Genomic DNA, 18,348 nt, shown 5'->3' with positions numbered 1-18,348 from the left:
TACACACTGCTACAGAACCCTAATATGCTAATTTTATTCCTTACACATCCCCTCACCTCTCCATGGGTGGCTTGAGGGAGGTGGGCTTGGACCCCCTTAGAATTGTACTCAAGTAAAAGTTTTCACCACCACCTTGACATGAGTGCTAAGTAGGTAAGCCTTACATTTTGTGATCCTGTATGGAGAAGCTGTTGTTTGTATAATAAAGTAGTACTCTCCCCTCTCCATGGGTGTATAACCTTTCTGAGAAGGAGCTGGAGCTAAGTAAGGTCTGCCAGCCAATTTTCCCCCACGTCCCGCTTTGCTATCTCCCTCTGCACCTTGCTAAGCACAGATCCCTGGAGAATAAGGACCTCTTGGGTACAAAACAAGGGAAATGTCAAGAGCAGTATTAGAACTGATTAATGCTCATGACTGCATAACACATCCTTAGAAAATTGGGTGGTTTTTAGTTCTCTGCTTTTAACGGAGGATCTAATTAACTGTTGAGAAGTCACTGGCTGTTTTAATGGTAGAACACTGCTTGTGCCATGTTAACTTCAAAAGAATTCAAAGAACTGTGTAAAATTGTTGTGATTTTTTTTCTATTTCTGTTTACTTGTGTGCACACAAGTATAAAAAGCTAAACAAGGACTATAACTATAGTTGAATCTTGTTGTGCTACAAATAGGATTTATGTAAAGGATAAAGAAAATTCTAATAATTTTTATCAAAGTTAACTTTCCTCAATTATGGTGCCCAGTAATTACAAAAACATTTTGTTTTTCACTAACTAAGCATTTAGGAACTAGCCAAATGTATTTTATGTCTGTTTATATTTTTTGTGAAAAGCAATCAATACAAATGCACACATAAAAACAGATTACATTATAAGGGTCTTTTGCTGAAAGTGGTATGGAAACCCACAGGGAGAAAAGTTAAAACATATTTCAACCACTGAAGAACGAGTTCCTTTATTGTTATAAATGAAGGAGGGGCATCAAGTTGCTCTGGTATTTAAAATCTACTGATGTGTTTAAACGGGTGGCTTCACACTTCTTATTTTAAGGTGAATATTTACACGGCTCCAGGAAGGCCACTGCCAGCTGTTTCATCTCCCTTGAAGAGCGGCGGGCGTTGGGTGTTGATGGTGGGCCTGGCGTCTGTGGACGCTCCGCACGCACTGCGCAGGCGTCTGTGGACCGCTCCGCACGCACTGCGCAGGCGTCTGTGGACCGCTCCGCACGCACTGCGCAGGGGAGGCCACGGCGGCCGGCGATGGCGCTCTGGGGCCTGGCCCGGGCCCAGCTACCAGGCTGTCAGTCCGCGGCAGGCCGGCACAACCTGGACCCCGCATTTAGAGGGGACTGGATGGGAGAAACCCTTGACACTTGCTTTTGGGTGGAGGATGACACTGAAACAAGAGCTCACGAGGTTCCAGCGCACACACGAGGGGGAGGAGGTGTCTGGGCGGCCGCGGGCTTGCCTGGGGACCCCTGCAGCCAGAGCGCCAGTGCCAGCACGTGCCTGTGCTAGCCGGACCCGCCCCTCCGCACGCCTGGAGCGCATGCGCAGACGTGCAGGAGGCGCCACGCATGCGCGCGGAAGGAGCGCGGATAGAAGAGGAGGGGAGAGGGGCTGGGGGCAGCGCTGCGCCGGCGGGTGGAGCGGGTGGAGCGGTGGGGCAGGTGGTGGGGGCCGACGTGCCCGGTCCGGCGGCGGCCGGCCGGCGGGGCGGCGTGCCGGGCCTCACTGGGCTGCGCTCTGCAGCATTTCTTCCCGCTTCCTGGGGTCGCAGAAGAAGCGCAGTTTTCTGGGCAGCAGCTTCACCTCCACGGGCATCGCTTCGTACTCCTCGCTGTCGATGCTGAAAGAGCCCCCCGTTCCCTGGGGAGAGGAGGCGGCTCAGAGGGGGGGCGCACGGCCCGCCCCGGCTTGAGCCCATCCCAACGTCCTAACAAAACAGCTCAGTGCCCAACTGCTCTGGGAACACTCACCCAGCACTCCAGGAAAAGGACTTTCCTTCCTTCCTTCCCTCCCTCCTTCCCTTCCCTTCTTCCTTCCTTCCTTCCTTTCCATCTCTGTCTCCTCCCTCCCTAGGTATTTTGGGACATAACGAGGTTAAACTTTTCAAACACAGGGCTGGGAAAGTAACTCTAGCTGTGAAGCATCCACAGTGTTCCAAATAGTCATTCAGAAGCAGGGACTGGCCAGTGTGGTGGCTCACATTTGTAATCCCAGCTCCTCAGAGGTGGAGGTAGAGAGGATCGAGGGCAAAAAGCTAGTGAGATCCCATCTCAACAATTCTGCATGAAGCTATGGTCCAGTGGCGTGGGGCCCTCCGTTACCTACAACCTTAAATGCTGTAGCACCAGGCCATGGCTCTTCAGAGGCCTGCACTAGCGTTTTCCTGAGCTAGCGCCAATCAGGTATTCTTACAATTCATGGATCCCCAATTTTTTTTTTCACTTTCATAGCTAATTCTTCAAAAGATGGATGCATTTCTCAGTGCCAATTCAGTGCGGATTGAAAATTGATTCCAGATCCTTTATAGGAAATGTTACAATGAAGCCTACTACTTGCTGGCTAGAGAATTCTTCCTGTTTCATCATAGGAGACTTTAGCACTGTTGACACATGAACCCACTGCTTGGAGACTGAGAGACCGCCTCTGACCCTGACTAAATAAGTCTCAAGTCTTCAAGCCATGACCCAGGGGCTCAACTCTCCTTCCCATGTCTCCCTCACTTGGACCTAAACCTCGCTAATGCTTGGCACATAGGGGGCGGGAAACAAAGGAGTCAGAGCAATAAAGAACCCACCCACAGACGTGGGCCCACCCCAGTCCCCCTTCTCCCCTCCCCTCTCACCTCCGGAAGCAGCAGCGTGCAGCGGCTTGCCTGGAGGCACTCGGTGCCATCTGCTCGAAGCTTGGGGTTTCTCACCTTTTTACTTCTGTTAGTATGGGGGGGGGGGGGGGGATAGCAAGCAACATAGAAATCAGTGATGGCATTGAACAACTCAAGCTCCAGCTGTCCCCCTCCTCAGATGAGGACAGGAAGTACTGCTCAATGACGCTGTGGGGCTTCTGTGAATACATTCCCCACCATGACTCCTTTGTGGCACCTTTCAGATTTAGCAGGCTAACCTGCTCTAGAAAACTGGGCAGGAATTGTTCCTTTGTTTCAAATTAACACACCAATCTAATTGCTAGACAGGTAGTCTCAAATTTAAAGAGCAAAATGAAATTGTAATTCTCTGGGAAAAGTACTAACCTGTCACTGATCCTTCCTGTTATTCTCTATTAAAGGAGAAATGATTTATATTCTAGCTTAAGACAGATATTTCTTTTATATACATGAGTCAGTCCTAAGACATTCTTGAATGATTAGACTGACAGCCTACTAGCATATTTTATCCCTACTAGATAGCCTTGGAGTAAACCAGTACACACACACACACACACACACACACACACACACACACACACACACACACACACACCACATGATTTCAATTTCGTATTGGTAGGGATACACATACATGCACATATCCGTGTGTGTGTGTGTGTGTGTGTAGAAAAATCAAGAAAATTGAATTCATTCTTTTCTATATGGAACACTATATGGAACTGTCAAAAGAGTTCTGGAAATTCAACTTCACTATGTTCTGTAAACACACAAACACATTACATGATTAATTTCACTTCTAGTAAGATGGGGAACAGAATGCCTCTGCCTGGATAAGCAATGGGCTGGGCTCTCTTTCTGCTTTGGAGTGTTGGTTTTATAACAATCTGAATCAAGCTGGTCCTCATGACCAGACTCTCAGTCAATACTGTGTGTGGCTTCTGGATACTGGAGCAGAGCAGCCACAGGCTTTTCCTTTTCTCCCCTACTTGCGATACAGCAAGTGTATCAAAGGCTGCAGAAGGAGCTATTCAGCATCTGAAGAAGTTGTACCATCAACTAACGAAAGCCATTCTGCTGTCAGCACTGCCGGTATAGATAATGACGCAGTCATGGAGACGCAACCATGGAGATGGAGCCGCTGCTACAGATATGTCTCATCCCTAAATGGACACCAGAGGGAGCACCGAGACAAAGCACAAACAGCGGAGCAGATTACCAGTTGGCATGGGAACACGCCAGCAACTCAAATGCTTTGAAGACTGCTGAAGGGTTTTAGCATTCTTAGCCAATAAAATCCTGGCAGAGGTAGAACTCTGCAGATCAGGGAGGACTTAGAAAGGTGTGTTGTATTGGAAAAGGACAAAAAGCCTGGGAAATGTCCAGGCTTTTTCAAGTTTTCCATTCACACCCTGGGAATAAGGAAAAGAAGGTGAAGTGATGGGAACAGCCAGGGAGCCTCTACAAGTGCCATACTATTTGAATACTCTCCTTGGAGGCTGATAGTAGAGATGATTATATTGTTTCATTTAATAGATGGGGGGAAAAGAAAGATTCACAAAAGCTTGTATGACCCTTAGTTTCAAGGTCAGTGAATAAATAGCAGAAGCAAGACCATGTTCAGTTTTCTAACTGAAACCAGAGTTCCTGACCTTGTGCCTTGTGTGTAGAATTCCTTAATTTCAACAGAAAGCCAAAGACTGCTCTTAGTTTCTTTTCCAAAGTAGCAGACAGGCACTATGCACATTGACCATTGGAAAACCCAGTGGCAGAATTCCCACACTCCATCTCTACACTCAACCATGGAGTCTGAGATCACAAGCTACTTCATGAAGCCCAGGTTACAAATGCCAGTCCACTTACCCTATGGTAATAAAGTCTCCTTTGCTGACAGTGTCAGGTTCAATACAGATGTTCATAAAGTCCTCTTTGCCCTAAACAAAGATTAAAAATACTAATTTGAATTTTGTATAATTTTACATGTAACAATTTTGTTAAATAGCTTAAAACGTGAAAAATTATTTGTAATTGTACTGTACACATCTGTAATACCAGATAAACAGGAGGAGGAAGTTGGGAGCATTGTGGCTCAAGGTCAACCTGGGCAAAAAGTTAGTGAGACTCCATCTCAACTAACAAGCAAGATATGGTGATTCTAGCCTCAGCTATGTGAAAGGCATGGGATGGAAGATCACAGTCTGGGCAAACAACGAAAAATAAGTAAAACAGAGAAGGGCTGGGCACTCAGCTCTCTTGTATTCTGCTCAATATACCTGTTCTTGGAGAACAGGGAGACAGAGGCCCACAGGAGTACGGGCCTCTGTGTCTATAACATGGTCTCACTCCAGAAGTGAGCTAGGTGAGCATAGTACTCATCTGAGTTGACTTCTTTCTCTCAGGGAATGAAACAATCATTTCACAGATGCTGTCTAGCATTTAACATCCAAAGGTAAAACTGTTGCTGATGAATCTTGGCCAAAAGTCTCATAACATTATTCAAAAGTCAAGTTATTGCCAGGTACCAGTGGCTCACACCTGTAATCCTATTCAGGAGGCTGAGATCTGAGGATCATGGTTCAAAGCCAGCCCAGGTAGGAAAGTCTGTGAGACTCTTTTCACCAATTAACCACCAGAAAACCAGAAGTAGCACTGTGGCTCAAGTGGTAGAGCCCTTGCCTTGAGCTAAAGAGCTCAGGGACAGTACCCAAGCCCACAGTTCAAGCCCCACAACTGACAAAAAAAAAAAAATCAAGTTATTACATTGGCAGATTCAATGGAAAAAATGTCAACTTAAAAGATGCTGGAAGGATACTTAATAAAATTAAATGTCTTAAGATATTAGAGATTAAAAATCAAAATTTGGAGTCAGGTGCCTGCCAGTGGCTCACACCTGGGAATTTTAACTACTTGGGAGGTTGAGATCTGAGGATCACAGTTCCAGGCCAGCCCAGGCAGAAAAGTCAGTGAGACTTTTATCTCCAATTAATCACCAAAATGCTGGAAGTAGAGCTCTGGCTCAAGTGGTACAGCTCTCACCTGGAGCAAAAACACTCAGGGCACCCAAGCCCTGAGTTCAAGCCTTAGTACTAGCACAAAAGCAATCAATCAATCAATCAATCAAAACTCTTGACCAATTGGATTAGATGAAGACTTCCTTAATGTTACCAAGTTTTCTTTTAATCATACAGAATAGAGCATGAAACAAAAGAATCACAAAGTGCCTTGTAAGTACATTAAAAATACTAGCAAGAAAGAAAAAAACCGTTTGTGTCCCTGTCTTGGGTTCATTTTGCTTACCATTATCTCATGTGGTCATATGTACATAGCCTTTGACCTTCTCTGCTTGTCCTAGACATGTACTAGTCATTGCAAACAAGGGAAACCATGGGACCTATGCTTCTTTGGGCCTGGCTTACTTCACTTAATAATTTTTTCCAAGTCTTCCCATTTCCTGTTTTCACTGGATTTGGTGCCAGTGTTCTGCATCTTGTATATACATTTTTATAGTTTGGGGAGGGGAAAGGATATTGCAGAACGCTTAAATGGGGATGCAGGCTGACTCATGTGATGACGAGATGTACAGGACACTATGTTGAAAATGAACTACAATGTCGGGGTTGGGGGGTGGGACGGGAGGAGTTGGGTAGGTGGGGAGGGAAGTAATGGTGAGGGGAAAACAAAGGAGGAGGTAACAATGCTCACTACGAAATGTACTCATTACCCTACTCATGTAACTGTAACCCCTCTGCATAACATTTTTACAATTTATATACATGCATATATATACAGAATGGAGCATGAAGCTTTTCTCACAGCTTGAGAAAATGGTCATGCCACTACTTCGTACAATACCACCAGGCCTCGGCAGTGTGGTAAAGACCAAAGAGTAAGAGAGAGCACAATGAAAGGAGAAAACAAAACTTGTACTGTCTGTAGTTGAAGGAACAAAATCTACAGGAAATACAAAAGAATCCAGACAATTAAAAAAAGAAATTACTTACACTGCTGCTTCAGAATCAAGATTAAAATAATAATTTACGTGCCCTCCTAGTAAGCCAGTTAGACAATGAAATCTGAACAAAAACTATTTATAGTAGCATCAAAAATGAAAGTAACCAAGAATAAATCTAGCAGAAGACAAGATGTATAGAGAAAACTATAAAACTTCATTGTTATTGAAGATGTAAAAAGAAAAAATGGAGCAACATATCACACTCATATGCTGTAAGAGTCAATATTGTAGAAATGTCATTTCTTCTCAAATTGATCCATGACCAATGTAGCCCAGACCGATATCATCAATTTTTATGTGGAATTTAATAAACATTCTAAAATATTTATAGAAATCAAAAGAGCCACAAATTGCCAAGAGATACTAAGCAGAAAAACAGAGGAATGTATTATAAAATTATAATAATTAGGAAAACCAGATTATAAGTATAGAAAAATAAAGGATTAGAGGTCCTGGCAGTGTGGTGAAGAGAAAGGACTATGTATTTGAAAGGAGAAAACAAAACTTGTACTGTTTGCAGTTGAAATAAAAAAATCCACAGGAAATCCATATAATTAATATGATGGAGATCTGGAGAAAATAAACATGTATGCTTCAACCAACAGGCTTGGACAACTGACTATTTGGAAGGAAAAAAAATGGAGCCTTACTACCATCATTAAAGGTGTTTCCTTTTAATCAAAATGGAACCATTTGATATAAATAATTTTATTTATTATGTATTTATTTATTTGTGCCAGTACCAAGGTTTAAACTTACAAATTATTATAACTCAGTTTTTTTTTTTTTTGGGGGGGGGGGTCCAGTCATGGGGCCTGAACTCTGGGCCTGGGCGCTGTCCCTCAGCTCTACAGCTCAAGGCTAGCACTCTACCACTTGAGCCACAGCACCACTTCCGGCTTTTTTCTTTTTGCTTTTGTGGTGCTGAGGAATAGAACCCAGGGCCTCATGCTTGCAAGGCAAGCGGTCTACCACTGAGCCACCTTCCCAGCCCTATAACTCAGTTTTTTAACAACATTGAATTGTATATCTTGCCTTATCAGTAACTAGATATATTAGAAATAGATGTACTAAAATACATTTAACTGTTAGTTTTATATATTATTAGAAATACAGTACATAGTGGAGGTGTGGCTCAATGGTAGAGCTCTAGCCTTAAATGAAAAAGTCAAGTGAGAGCACAAAGCCCTGACTTCAAGCAAAACAGCAAAAAAAAGAAATAGAGTAAATTCATGTACTCAAAAGATCCTAACATTCTCATATTCCATGGTCATATTCCTAAAGCTTCTTTCTCACACTGAATATACTGCTTTTAATGATAAGTAAGTATTTTAAGCTATTACATGGCGGGCACGTTGTCTTTAACTGTTTTATTGCGTTTGCTTTTATTTCTGTGGAAAAAAGAAAAAAAATGGATGTGCTCCATTAGCGATAAAGGAACACAGCATTGGCTACCTTTATAATTGGCACAAAGATAAAAGCACTCAGTATTCTGAATGCGGCTAATCTAGAGCTGAATCACAGGCTCACTGAACCCAATCCATTCATTGGTATTCAATCATCAGAGATGAGAACAATGGTAAAAGAACATGTACAAAATACTGGAAGTACAAATTACCAAGGGCTGAGTAGAAAGGAAATGTGTGATAGAAATTTTATCTTTCTTTGTAAAATTCCTCTGGAATAGATCTCACTTTTTCGACCTTCATACTCTCACTTTCTGTAATTTTTTCAGAATTCCATTGGGTCAAAGAAGTACTATCTATATTACATATTTATGTGCTCATCTCTGCAAGATAAATTCCTATGCTTAACAGAACAATAGGTAGGCATGTATTTTAGACACTGTATAGACTTACCAGGCTGCTATTGAACAGGGTGTTAGCTACACTGTCATCACAATGCCCAGATTGCTTATCTCCACCTGCACCAAGGCTGACTGAGCTAGAGCTTTTCATCTGTGACAACCCACTACTTACTATTCCGTGTTTCTTTGATGTTGAGAACTGTTTTTCTGTTCTCTTACATAAGAAATGCTGATAAAGGTTCTGATAGAGTAGTTATGAGGGTCATATAGGTGAATATATGTAAAATTTTAGGACAGTACCAGGCATCTGGTAGAAGTTACTTTCTTTTTAAGTGTTGATTTCTTTTGAAAATTCACTATTTTAATCCTTTGTTCATTCTTTTACATGTGTCCCTTTGCTCATTTCTTATTGACTTAAATTAGGAGTTTGTGATAAGAAAAGCTATTCACTGCTAATCTATTACATCCTAATATATATGTGTTTGTTTACAGTACATATATATATGTATATGTGTGTGTATATATATATATATATAGTTAGTTAGTTAGTTAGTTTGTTTGTTTGTTTTAGTTGGTTGTGAGGCTTGAACGGCTTGAACTCTGGGCCTATCCCTGAGCTCTTCAGCTCAAGGTTAGCACTCTACCACTTGAGCCACAGCACCACTTCCAGTTTTCTGATGGTTAATTGGAGATAAGAATCTCACGGTCTTCCTGCCTGGATTGGCTTTAAACTGCGATCCTCAGATCTTAGCCTGCTGAGTAGCTAGGATTACAGGCATGAGCCACCAACACCTGTCTTTTATAGTATCTTTGTAATAAATAGATAAATGCATCAACAGGAACTCTGCTGTAGGCATCATGTTTAGAGGCCTTGTCTTCTCCAGGTATATACTGAAGTCTCTCAAGATTTTACTCTAATACTTCTGTAGTTTTACTATTCTAAACAGTTCTTTAATTCAACTGCAATTATTATTTAAGAATGTTTGGCAAATGTTTTCCAACAAACATGTATTACTTTTGTAATTAGAAAACAAGTCAATACTCCAAATATTAGTACTGGAATCAAACCACATTCTGACTGTATGTGCCAATTTCCAAGTGGCCAGGGCAACAATGACTTTGATTTGCATAAAAGCTAAATGTTGTAATTAGTTCACAGTTAAGAATGGCTTCTATTAACATTCTCATTTGCATAAATTACTAAGATTTTGTTTATGGCAGGGTCAATAAAATTTTTCTGAAAATGGCCAAATAGTAAATGTTTTAGACTTTGGAACCATGACAACTACTCGGCTTTCTCGCTGCAGCTCAAGGACAGCACAGATAACACCTGTATGAATAAATTTGCCCGTGTTCCAATAAAACCTCATTTATTTCACATGAATTGTTTATGTCTTTAATTTTATCTTATTTAAATCTTCCTCAGTAACTAAGGCACCTTCCAAGTTTATTATCTATTTCTAGTAATGAGTCTTAACTCTAGAAGGTCAATTCTTCTCTTACAAGCTATACAGAAACAACTGGCTTTCTTTCACTTTTGACTTTAGCACATTGTCTGGAGTGGCACTGTTCAATACAATGTTCAGCACTGGTGGAAATGTTTTATGTCTGTGCTTTCCACTATGGTGGCTATTAGCCATGTATTATTGAACATCTGAAATATGGCTAGTGTTACTGAGGAAATGAGTTAATTTTATCTTAATTCTAATTAATTTAAATGTAAATAGTCTTGTGAGGCTGACTACCACTGCATTAGACATTGCTTGTCTAGAGACTGAACCCAAAAACCCAAATAAAATCATATAGCTGTGTGTGTGTGTGTGTGTGTGTGTGTGTGCACATGTGTGCACGTGTGTGTCTGTGGCGTGTGTTTCTAGGGACCCGAATCTATATATTTAATATAGTCATAAAAACAATTTTTGCTTCAGTGAAAAGTGAGAGACTACCTAGATTTTCATTCTAAAGGAATCTGTTCTAAGCCTTCTGAAGACCAACTAAATAATGACAGGAATATCTGCTCAAGTCCTGTTAGCTTCCACACTAAGTTACACCTACCTACATCTTGCTGTTCTTCCTTGCAAGATCGTATACCTTTTTTCTAATCCTTTCTTTCCTATGCTCACAGAGCAAAAATAAAAATACCGAAATGGTCTAAGAATATGCTGCCCTGTTGTCATTATTCTCAGAACCCAAATGCTTTTCTCAAGATGAACACACTTACCATCAGGTCTGGCTGGCTGTTCCGGGTTGTGATGGACAGCTCGATGGTGGACAGCTTTACATCATTCCAGACCTCTGGGCTCACCTCTTGGGAAAGGGCTTTGGGAATCCGTCAGACACAGGTCAGCTTCTTCCACTGATACTACCCCTTCCCACCACCTGAGCGCTTCCTGCAAGATCTCCACCTTAGCTTTATTTCATCCTTCAAAGGTGAAATGTCAGGCTAAAAATGGAATCTTTATTCCAAGAACACTCCTACCAAAAACAGCCACAATAACATAAATGTCAGCGACAGAGAGAGGGTACAGGAAGGCTGAATTAACACCTTCTCCTGCTCAGTTACATATGTAAGGCTGATTTTGGAGGTCTGCCTGAGGAGGCAGGGCTTTCCAATCTGCAATCACCACACTGCTCACCATCCTGTGGTTGTGCCCAGTATGAGGCGAGCCTGCGAAGGATTCTCCTGTACAGAGAGGGCCGGGGAGGGATTTCTTCTGGTTCACTGGGTGGTCTCTCTTTAGGCCCTGTGTAGGAGATGGAGGCTTCGTGAGTCTGAGGCCACTCCTGTTAATGAGAGAAAACAATCTGTCATGCACATATAGTTCCTACTAACCTTGAGAGCTTCAGTTTAAAAAGGTTTAAATTCTAGCTTGTCCCGAGAATACGGTAGTAACTTCTTCAACAGAATTCTCTCTAATTTGGAGTAGGGAATCCTCCAGAGTCCTTTCCCCCTTATCTTCTCTTAAAAATCATGAACTCCATGATTGCTGCCTCTGTTGCACTCCCTAATACACACGAGAGAGAAAACAGTGGACTGAAAACTATTGTTTACACTTCTTAAGAAAAAAGAAGGGGAGAGAGGGAGGGAGGGAAGAAAGGAGGAAGAAAGGAAGAAGGAAGGAAGGAAGGAAGAGAGGGAGGGAGGGAGGAAGGGAGGGAGGGAGGGAGGGAGGGAAGAAGAAAGGAAGGAAGAAGAAAGGAAGGAAGGAAGAAAAGAAGGAAGGAAGGAAGGAAGGAAGGGAGGAAGGAAGGAAAGAAGAGAGGGAGGGAGGGAGGGAGGGAAGAAGAAAGGAAGAAGGAAGGAAGGAAGAAAAGAAGGAAGGAAGGAAGGAAGGAATCCATGAGTGCTTATCCTGTGACATGAAATTGAAACTATTGAAATCTAGTTGCCTCAAATATCTACCTCACCTCTGGAATCACACTCTACATAGAAGCCAAAATGGTTCAGCTCAACCTCGCAATCCAAATCCAGCCCAAGGCCCTTGCTTCAGCATCAAAACCCATCATTCTCACTGGAGGTTCTGAAATCTACCTTCCAGCACCCAAATCCAGTAACATCTTGGATCCACCTACAGGAAAAATTAAAACCACCCTCCAGATTTTTAGCCTAATTTGTCACACCCTGACTCTCATTACTATGCCCAACTATTCCATCTTGAACACGGACACCCCTAAAGTGATGGCTAATCTTCCTTGTCAAGTTGGCGGAACTCAACAAACACCTAGGAGATTAGTGAACCACTTTTGGGTAGGTCTGTGAGTTGTTTCCAGAGATGATTTGACTACTTGGCACATTCGTAATAGGATGGCATTACTGGGAAGGGGGAAAGAACAGGTACAATCTAGCAGAGGAAGTCAGTCACCAGGGGGATGTCCTTTGGGACAGATTAGTCCTAGTCTCTGTTTCTTCTTTTTCTCTTCTTCCTGGCTGCCATGATGTGAACTGCACTGCTCTGCCAAGTCCGCTGCTACCTCTGAATTTTTTTCCCCTTACTTGCTTCTCTCCAGTATTTGGTCACATGGTGCAAAAATCTAATATACCTGATATCCTACGCTCTAATCACACTGCACCATCCTCTGGTTGAGTCTTTTGTGCCCCCTTTGTCTGTTATACTGAGTTACCTTCCTGTTCTTCAGTTACCATGAGGTAAATATAAAAATACTAACAATTTTGTTAACTTAACCAAAGAAGTGAAGGACCTCTATGATGAAAACTTTAAAATCTTGAAAAAGGAAATCAAAACAGAACTTAGAAAATGGCAAAACCTCCCATGCTCCTGGATTGGAAAGATTAACATCGTGAAAATGGCAATACTTCCCAAGGCTATCTACAAATTCAACGCCATACCTATCAAAATTCCAACCTCATTCTTCAAGGAAATAGAAGAGGCAATCCAAAAATTCATATGGAACAATAAAAGACCCCGAATAGCAAAAACGCTCCTCAAAGGAAAGAACACTGCTAGAGGAATATCAATACCAAATTTCAAACTCTACTATAAAGCCATAGTAATCAAAACAGCTTGGTATTGGCATAAGAACAGACCTCAGGACCAATGGAATAGAATTGAAAATCCAGAAATGAAACCACAGACCTATAGCCATCGAATCTTCGATAAGGGAGCTAAAACAATAGAATGGAAGAAAGACAGCCTCTTCAGTAAATGGTGCTGGCAAAATTGGTTAACTACTTGTAGAAAACTAAAGCTAGATCCTTATATATCACCCTGCACCAGAATCAACTACAAATGGATCAAAGACCTCGAAGTCAAAGCAGACACTCTGAAAACATTACAGGATGGAATAGGAAAAACCCTAGGTCTCCTTGGCTCCGGCCAAAATTTTCTGAACAGAGACCCGGAAACACAACAAATCAAAGAAAGGTTGGACAAATGGGATTGCATGAAGTTGCAGAGCTTCTGCATGGCAAAGGACATAGCTAGCAAGATCAATAGAAAGCCCACAGATTGGGAGAAGATCTTCACTAGCCATACAACGGACAAGGGTTTCATATCTAAAATATACTTGGAACTCAAAAAATTAAATCCCCCAACAACAAATCCTCAAAGAAACAACTGCCCAATAAATAAGTGGGCGAAAGACTTGAAGAGAAACTTCTCTGAAGAAGAAAGAAGGATGGCCAATAGACACATGAAGAAATGCTCAACCTCCATAGCCATAAAAGAAATGCAAATCAAAACAACATTGAGATACCACCTCACCCCAGTTAGAATGGCTATAATCAAGAACTCTAACAACAATAGATGCTGGAGGGGATGTGGACAGAAGGGAACCTTACTTCATTGTTGGTGGGAGTGTAAACTTGTTCAACCACTTTGGAAAGCAGTATGGAGGTTCCTGAAAAGACTTCACATAGAGCTCCCCTATGACCCAGCAATCCCACTTTTGGGCATTTACCCAAATGTTTACAAACAAGACCACACTAAAGCTACCAGCACAACTATGTTTATTGCAGCATTATTTACCATAGCTAAGTTATGGAACCAACCCAGATGCCCCTCAGTAGATGAATGGATCAAGAAAATGTGGTATATATACACAATGGAATTCTATGCCTCCATGAGAAAGAATGACATTGCCCCATTTGTTAGGAAATGGAAAAACTTGGAAAAAAAATATATTAAATGAAGTAAGCCAGGCCCAAAGAAACATAGGTCCCATGGTTTCCCTTATTTGCAATATCTAGTATATGTATGAGTCAAGCGGAAAAGGTCAGATAATGTGAAGTTAGGAAAATGAACCCTTAGATATGTATTTTAATGCTTTTTTATTTCATGCATTTGTTTCTAACGCATTTATAAGATTATCTCTTTGTTGCTTTGTATGTCCCTCCCCCACAGTATAACCCCTGCTTTCACTATATTTGATGTCAGTATAACTTGTGGAGGAGATGGGGAAAAACAAGTTGTTTAAGTATACAGGTGGACCTGTTGCAACAATGAGAAGTACAAGTTGTCATGTCGAAAACGAGCTTTACAACGTTGGTGCGGGGGGGTGGGGGGGGTGGGGGGGAGGATTGGGTGGGGGGGTGGGGGGGAGGCTGGGAAGGGATATGAAGGGTAAACAAAGGAGGAGGCTGCAATGCTTGATAAGAAATGTACGCATTATCCTGCCCATGTAATTGTAACCCCCTCTGTACAGTATGTTCACAAAAAAAATTAAATTAAATTAAAAAAAAATACTAACAATTCTGGAGGAGCGCTGGTGGCTCATGCCTATAATCCTAGTTACTCAGGAGGCTGAGATCTGAGGATCACAGTTCAAAGCCAGCTTAGGCAGAAAAGTCAGTGAGACTCTTATCTCCAATTAATCACCAGAAAAATGGAGTGGCACTGTGTCTCAAGTGGTAAAGCGCTCACGTTGAGTTGAAGAGCTGAGGGAGAGCGCCCAGACCCAGAGTTCAAGCCCCATGAATGACCAAAAACAAAAAAAAAGCTGAAAGTAGAGCTGTGGTTCAATTGGCAGAGTGCGAGCACAAAAACTCAGGGACAGTGCCTAAGCCCTGAGTTCAAGTCCCAGCACCAATACCAAAATGAATAAATGAATAATAAGTAAGACAACGTTGGTTTTTCTAACTATAATACTTATTCTTTTCCTATCTAGAAGGACCAATGGGTCTGACCTGCCCTAACATCCTGTCTGGCAGCAACTGTGATGTGTTTTCTGTTTCTTCACTGAAGCTGCCCAATTTTTTTTAAAAAAATTTATTATTTTTGTTTTTATTACAATTAATAAGTTAATTTTATTCTTCAGGATTCAAAACTTAGCAAATTAGGTCTGCTTTCATTATTTCATGAGCTAGAAGCCATTTTGTGTCTTTATTCTTCTAATAACGAGTACCTTGAAAAGCTCAATTCTAGATCAATCTTTCTATACTCTCATACCAGAACCCAGCACTGTAAGAAGGAAGAAGCCTCCCCACCCCCAACATCACACTCTTTAGTTCACAGTTTCTGTTCTCATCATCTGGAAAATCCTCATACTGTTTTCATGTCATCATCAGATCTTCCATGCCGTCACCACATCATTGCCACTCACTTCATGTTCAGAAGACTGCTTCAATGAGCACATTAAGTACTTGACAGCATCCTGCCTCTCCACCTCTCCACCTTCTACCTGCTCATGGATTTTTGCTAACTCCGACATGTTTTCTGTCTTTCTCATCATCTCTTCCTGATTCAGGGTATGAAGACAGGGTATTTCTCCAATTAAAAATCTAACACTCCATTGACTTCTACAATTCTCTACAGCTTTTGCTGTTTCTATCTCCTCTTCAAAGTCTTGAAGAAGCCTTCTTCTTCTTGAAGTCTTCTTAAAGCCTACTCTTGCTGTCTCCTCTACTCTTTTTTATTCTCCTGGTGGTACTGGTAGGGTCTCGTGCTCCCTAAGTGGGTGCTCTTACCACGGAGTCATACCGCTAAACCATCTCCACTTCTTTGCCCCCCTCCTATTTGTTCCTTAACTGTCTTCAATTTGGCCCTCTCCATACCCCATCTCTTGTAAGTAAACACACTGATATCTACCAAATGTCATTGACATTTTGTTGCTTTTATTTAGACTCTCTGCTATAGTTACTTGAAGTTCACACTTTTTTTTTCTCTTGAATTCAGGGCCTTGTATTTGTTTTTTCACTCACGGCTAGAACTTTACTCCTTGAGCCATGCCTCCAGTTTCAGCTTTTTTTGTTAATTTGTTTGCCTGAGCTGCCTTTGACTTGTGATCCTCAGACTGCAGTGCAGCCTCCTGAGCAGCTAGGATTACTGGTGTTAGCATTCTTCCACATCTTCATGTGCTCTACCTTCATCATTGGATCTTTCACTAATCTATCTGCTCTCTTTGCCTTTGGCTACTTATGTCCAATTTCTTTTCCACACTGCTGCCAAACGATTTCCTCAAAAGGCAGATCAGTTAATTTTGCACCTCAGCTTAAGACTCACAAACTCCCTAAAGCTGTAAGGATAAAAGTTGGACCTCAGATTGAAGCCTGCCCTAACTTGCTCTACCTTGATTTTCTAGCTTCCTACCGTGTCAACTGCAATTAATGACCAGAGTCTACTACAGTGACTTCACACACCTTGTCTCTCCACCAACATTTTTATATAGTCCCATGTATACTTCTAAACTTAATGTGTCACCTTCCCTAGACAGACTTTCTCATCCTCAGATTTAGACGTGTCTCCTCCTCATACTGTTTTAGCCTTCCACAGCTATTTCTTACCACTTTCCAAACTGCTGATTTATTTGACTTCTCTCCAGCTCTTGAACACTTCTTGAGGACAAAAAGCCTGCTCTTTGGCTTTGAATCTCAAGCATGTGTCAGTAATTGCTTGTTGAATAAATGGTGAGGAAGTTTATACTTGCTGGTACACCACCATGTAGAAAATGTTTCTCCCTGAATGGACTTACCATTCCACCAATGAGATTATTCCCTTGAATAAAGAGATATTACACAAATCCAGTTTTCCTAGGTAAACTACCTTTACCTTCCCAAGTAGACTTTGAAAGTTATGTAGATTTACTTCTCTTACTTTAATGATTTCCAACTTTCACACTTAGTTATTTATTCTGATTGAAAATTTTCTGGAAAGTTAAGGGAACCTATGTTTTCCAATGGACATATATTATCAATTTATTTATTTATTTTTTGCCAGTCCTGAGGCTTGAACTCAGGGCCTGGACTGTCACTGAGCATCTGTGCTCAAGGCTAGCGCTCTACCACTGGAGCCATGGAGCCACTTCCAGCTTCTTCTGAGTAGTTTATTGGAGATAAGAGTCTCATGGGCTTTCCCACCTAGGCTGGCTTCAAACTGTAACCCTCAGATCTCAGCATCCTGAGTAGCTAGGATTACAAGTATGAGCCACCAACACCCAGCTTACCAATAATTTTTCATATTAATACTAGAAACAAGTTTCTCACTACTAGTTTTCAGATTAGCCAGCCAAATAGACAATTCTATTTCAATTTGCATAAAAGTTATACATAGTATATAGTTAGGGGTGACTTTTCTATTAATAGTTTTCTATTTTAGTGTGTGTGTATGTGTGTGTGTGTGTGTGTGTGTGTGTGTGTGTGCATGCACTAGTACTGGGACCTGAACTCACAATCACAACTGGCTTTTTCTGCTCATAGCTGGCACTCTATCACCGGAGCCATACATTTAGTTCCAGCTTTTGATTAGTTAATTAGAGATAAGAATTTCAAGAACTTAGGGGGGTAGAAGGGTCGGGGGGGAATATAGTCATGGAGATGGGAGGGCAGGGATGGTAAGGGAAAAACAAAGGAGGAGGCAACAATGCTTGATAAGAAATGTACTCATTACCTTGCTCATGTAATTGTAACCCCTCTGTACCGTATTTTCACAATTAAAAAAAACATTAATAATAATAAAAAAAGAATCTCAAGAATTTAACTGCGTGGGCTGGCTTCAACCTTGATCCTCAGATCTTAGCCTTAGTGGTTAGGATTATAGGTGTAAGCTACCAGTGTCCCGCTTGCATTTTCCTTAATACTTTCCATTAATAATTAATCATAATTGAAATTAATTCTAGAGTTTCTATGCCAACTTTTAAAAATTGCTATATTTTGTTATGGTTGTGGTACTGAGAATTGAATTCAGGCTT

The 18,348-nt window shown here is 41.5% G+C and overlaps 1 protein-coding gene across 2 annotated transcripts in view; it reads right to left on the bottom strand.

The window, feature by feature from the left end:
• Positions 1-927: 927 nt before the first annotated feature.
• Agk (acylglycerol kinase) overlaps positions 928-18,348 on the bottom strand; it is a 91,069-nt gene continuing 73,648 nt past the window's right edge. For both annotated transcript variants that reach the window (XM_042677287.1, XM_042677288.1), the window contains exons 12-16: positions 11,343-11,490; positions 10,928-11,025; positions 4,751-4,821; positions 2,849-2,933; positions 928-1,866 (exon numbers count right to left, since the gene is read on the bottom strand). In XM_042677287.1, the coding sequence (XP_042533221.1) occupies positions 1,729-1,866; positions 2,849-2,933; positions 4,751-4,821; positions 10,928-11,025; positions 11,343-11,490 (540 nt within the window). In that variant the 3' untranslated portion in view covers positions 928-1,728. The remainder of the gene's footprint in view (positions 1,867-2,848; positions 2,934-4,750; positions 4,822-10,927; positions 11,026-11,342; positions 11,491-18,348) is intronic.

Source organism: Dipodomys spectabilis, unplaced genomic scaffold, assembly GCF_019054845.1.
Source record: "Dipodomys spectabilis isolate Male_0828 unplaced genomic scaffold, ASM1905484v1 ptg000034l, whole genome shotgun sequence".
NCBI classification, from domain to species: domain Eukaryota; kingdom Metazoa; phylum Chordata; class Mammalia; order Rodentia; family Heteromyidae; genus Dipodomys; species Dipodomys spectabilis.
This window is presented reverse-complemented; position numbering and strand designations above follow the sequence as displayed.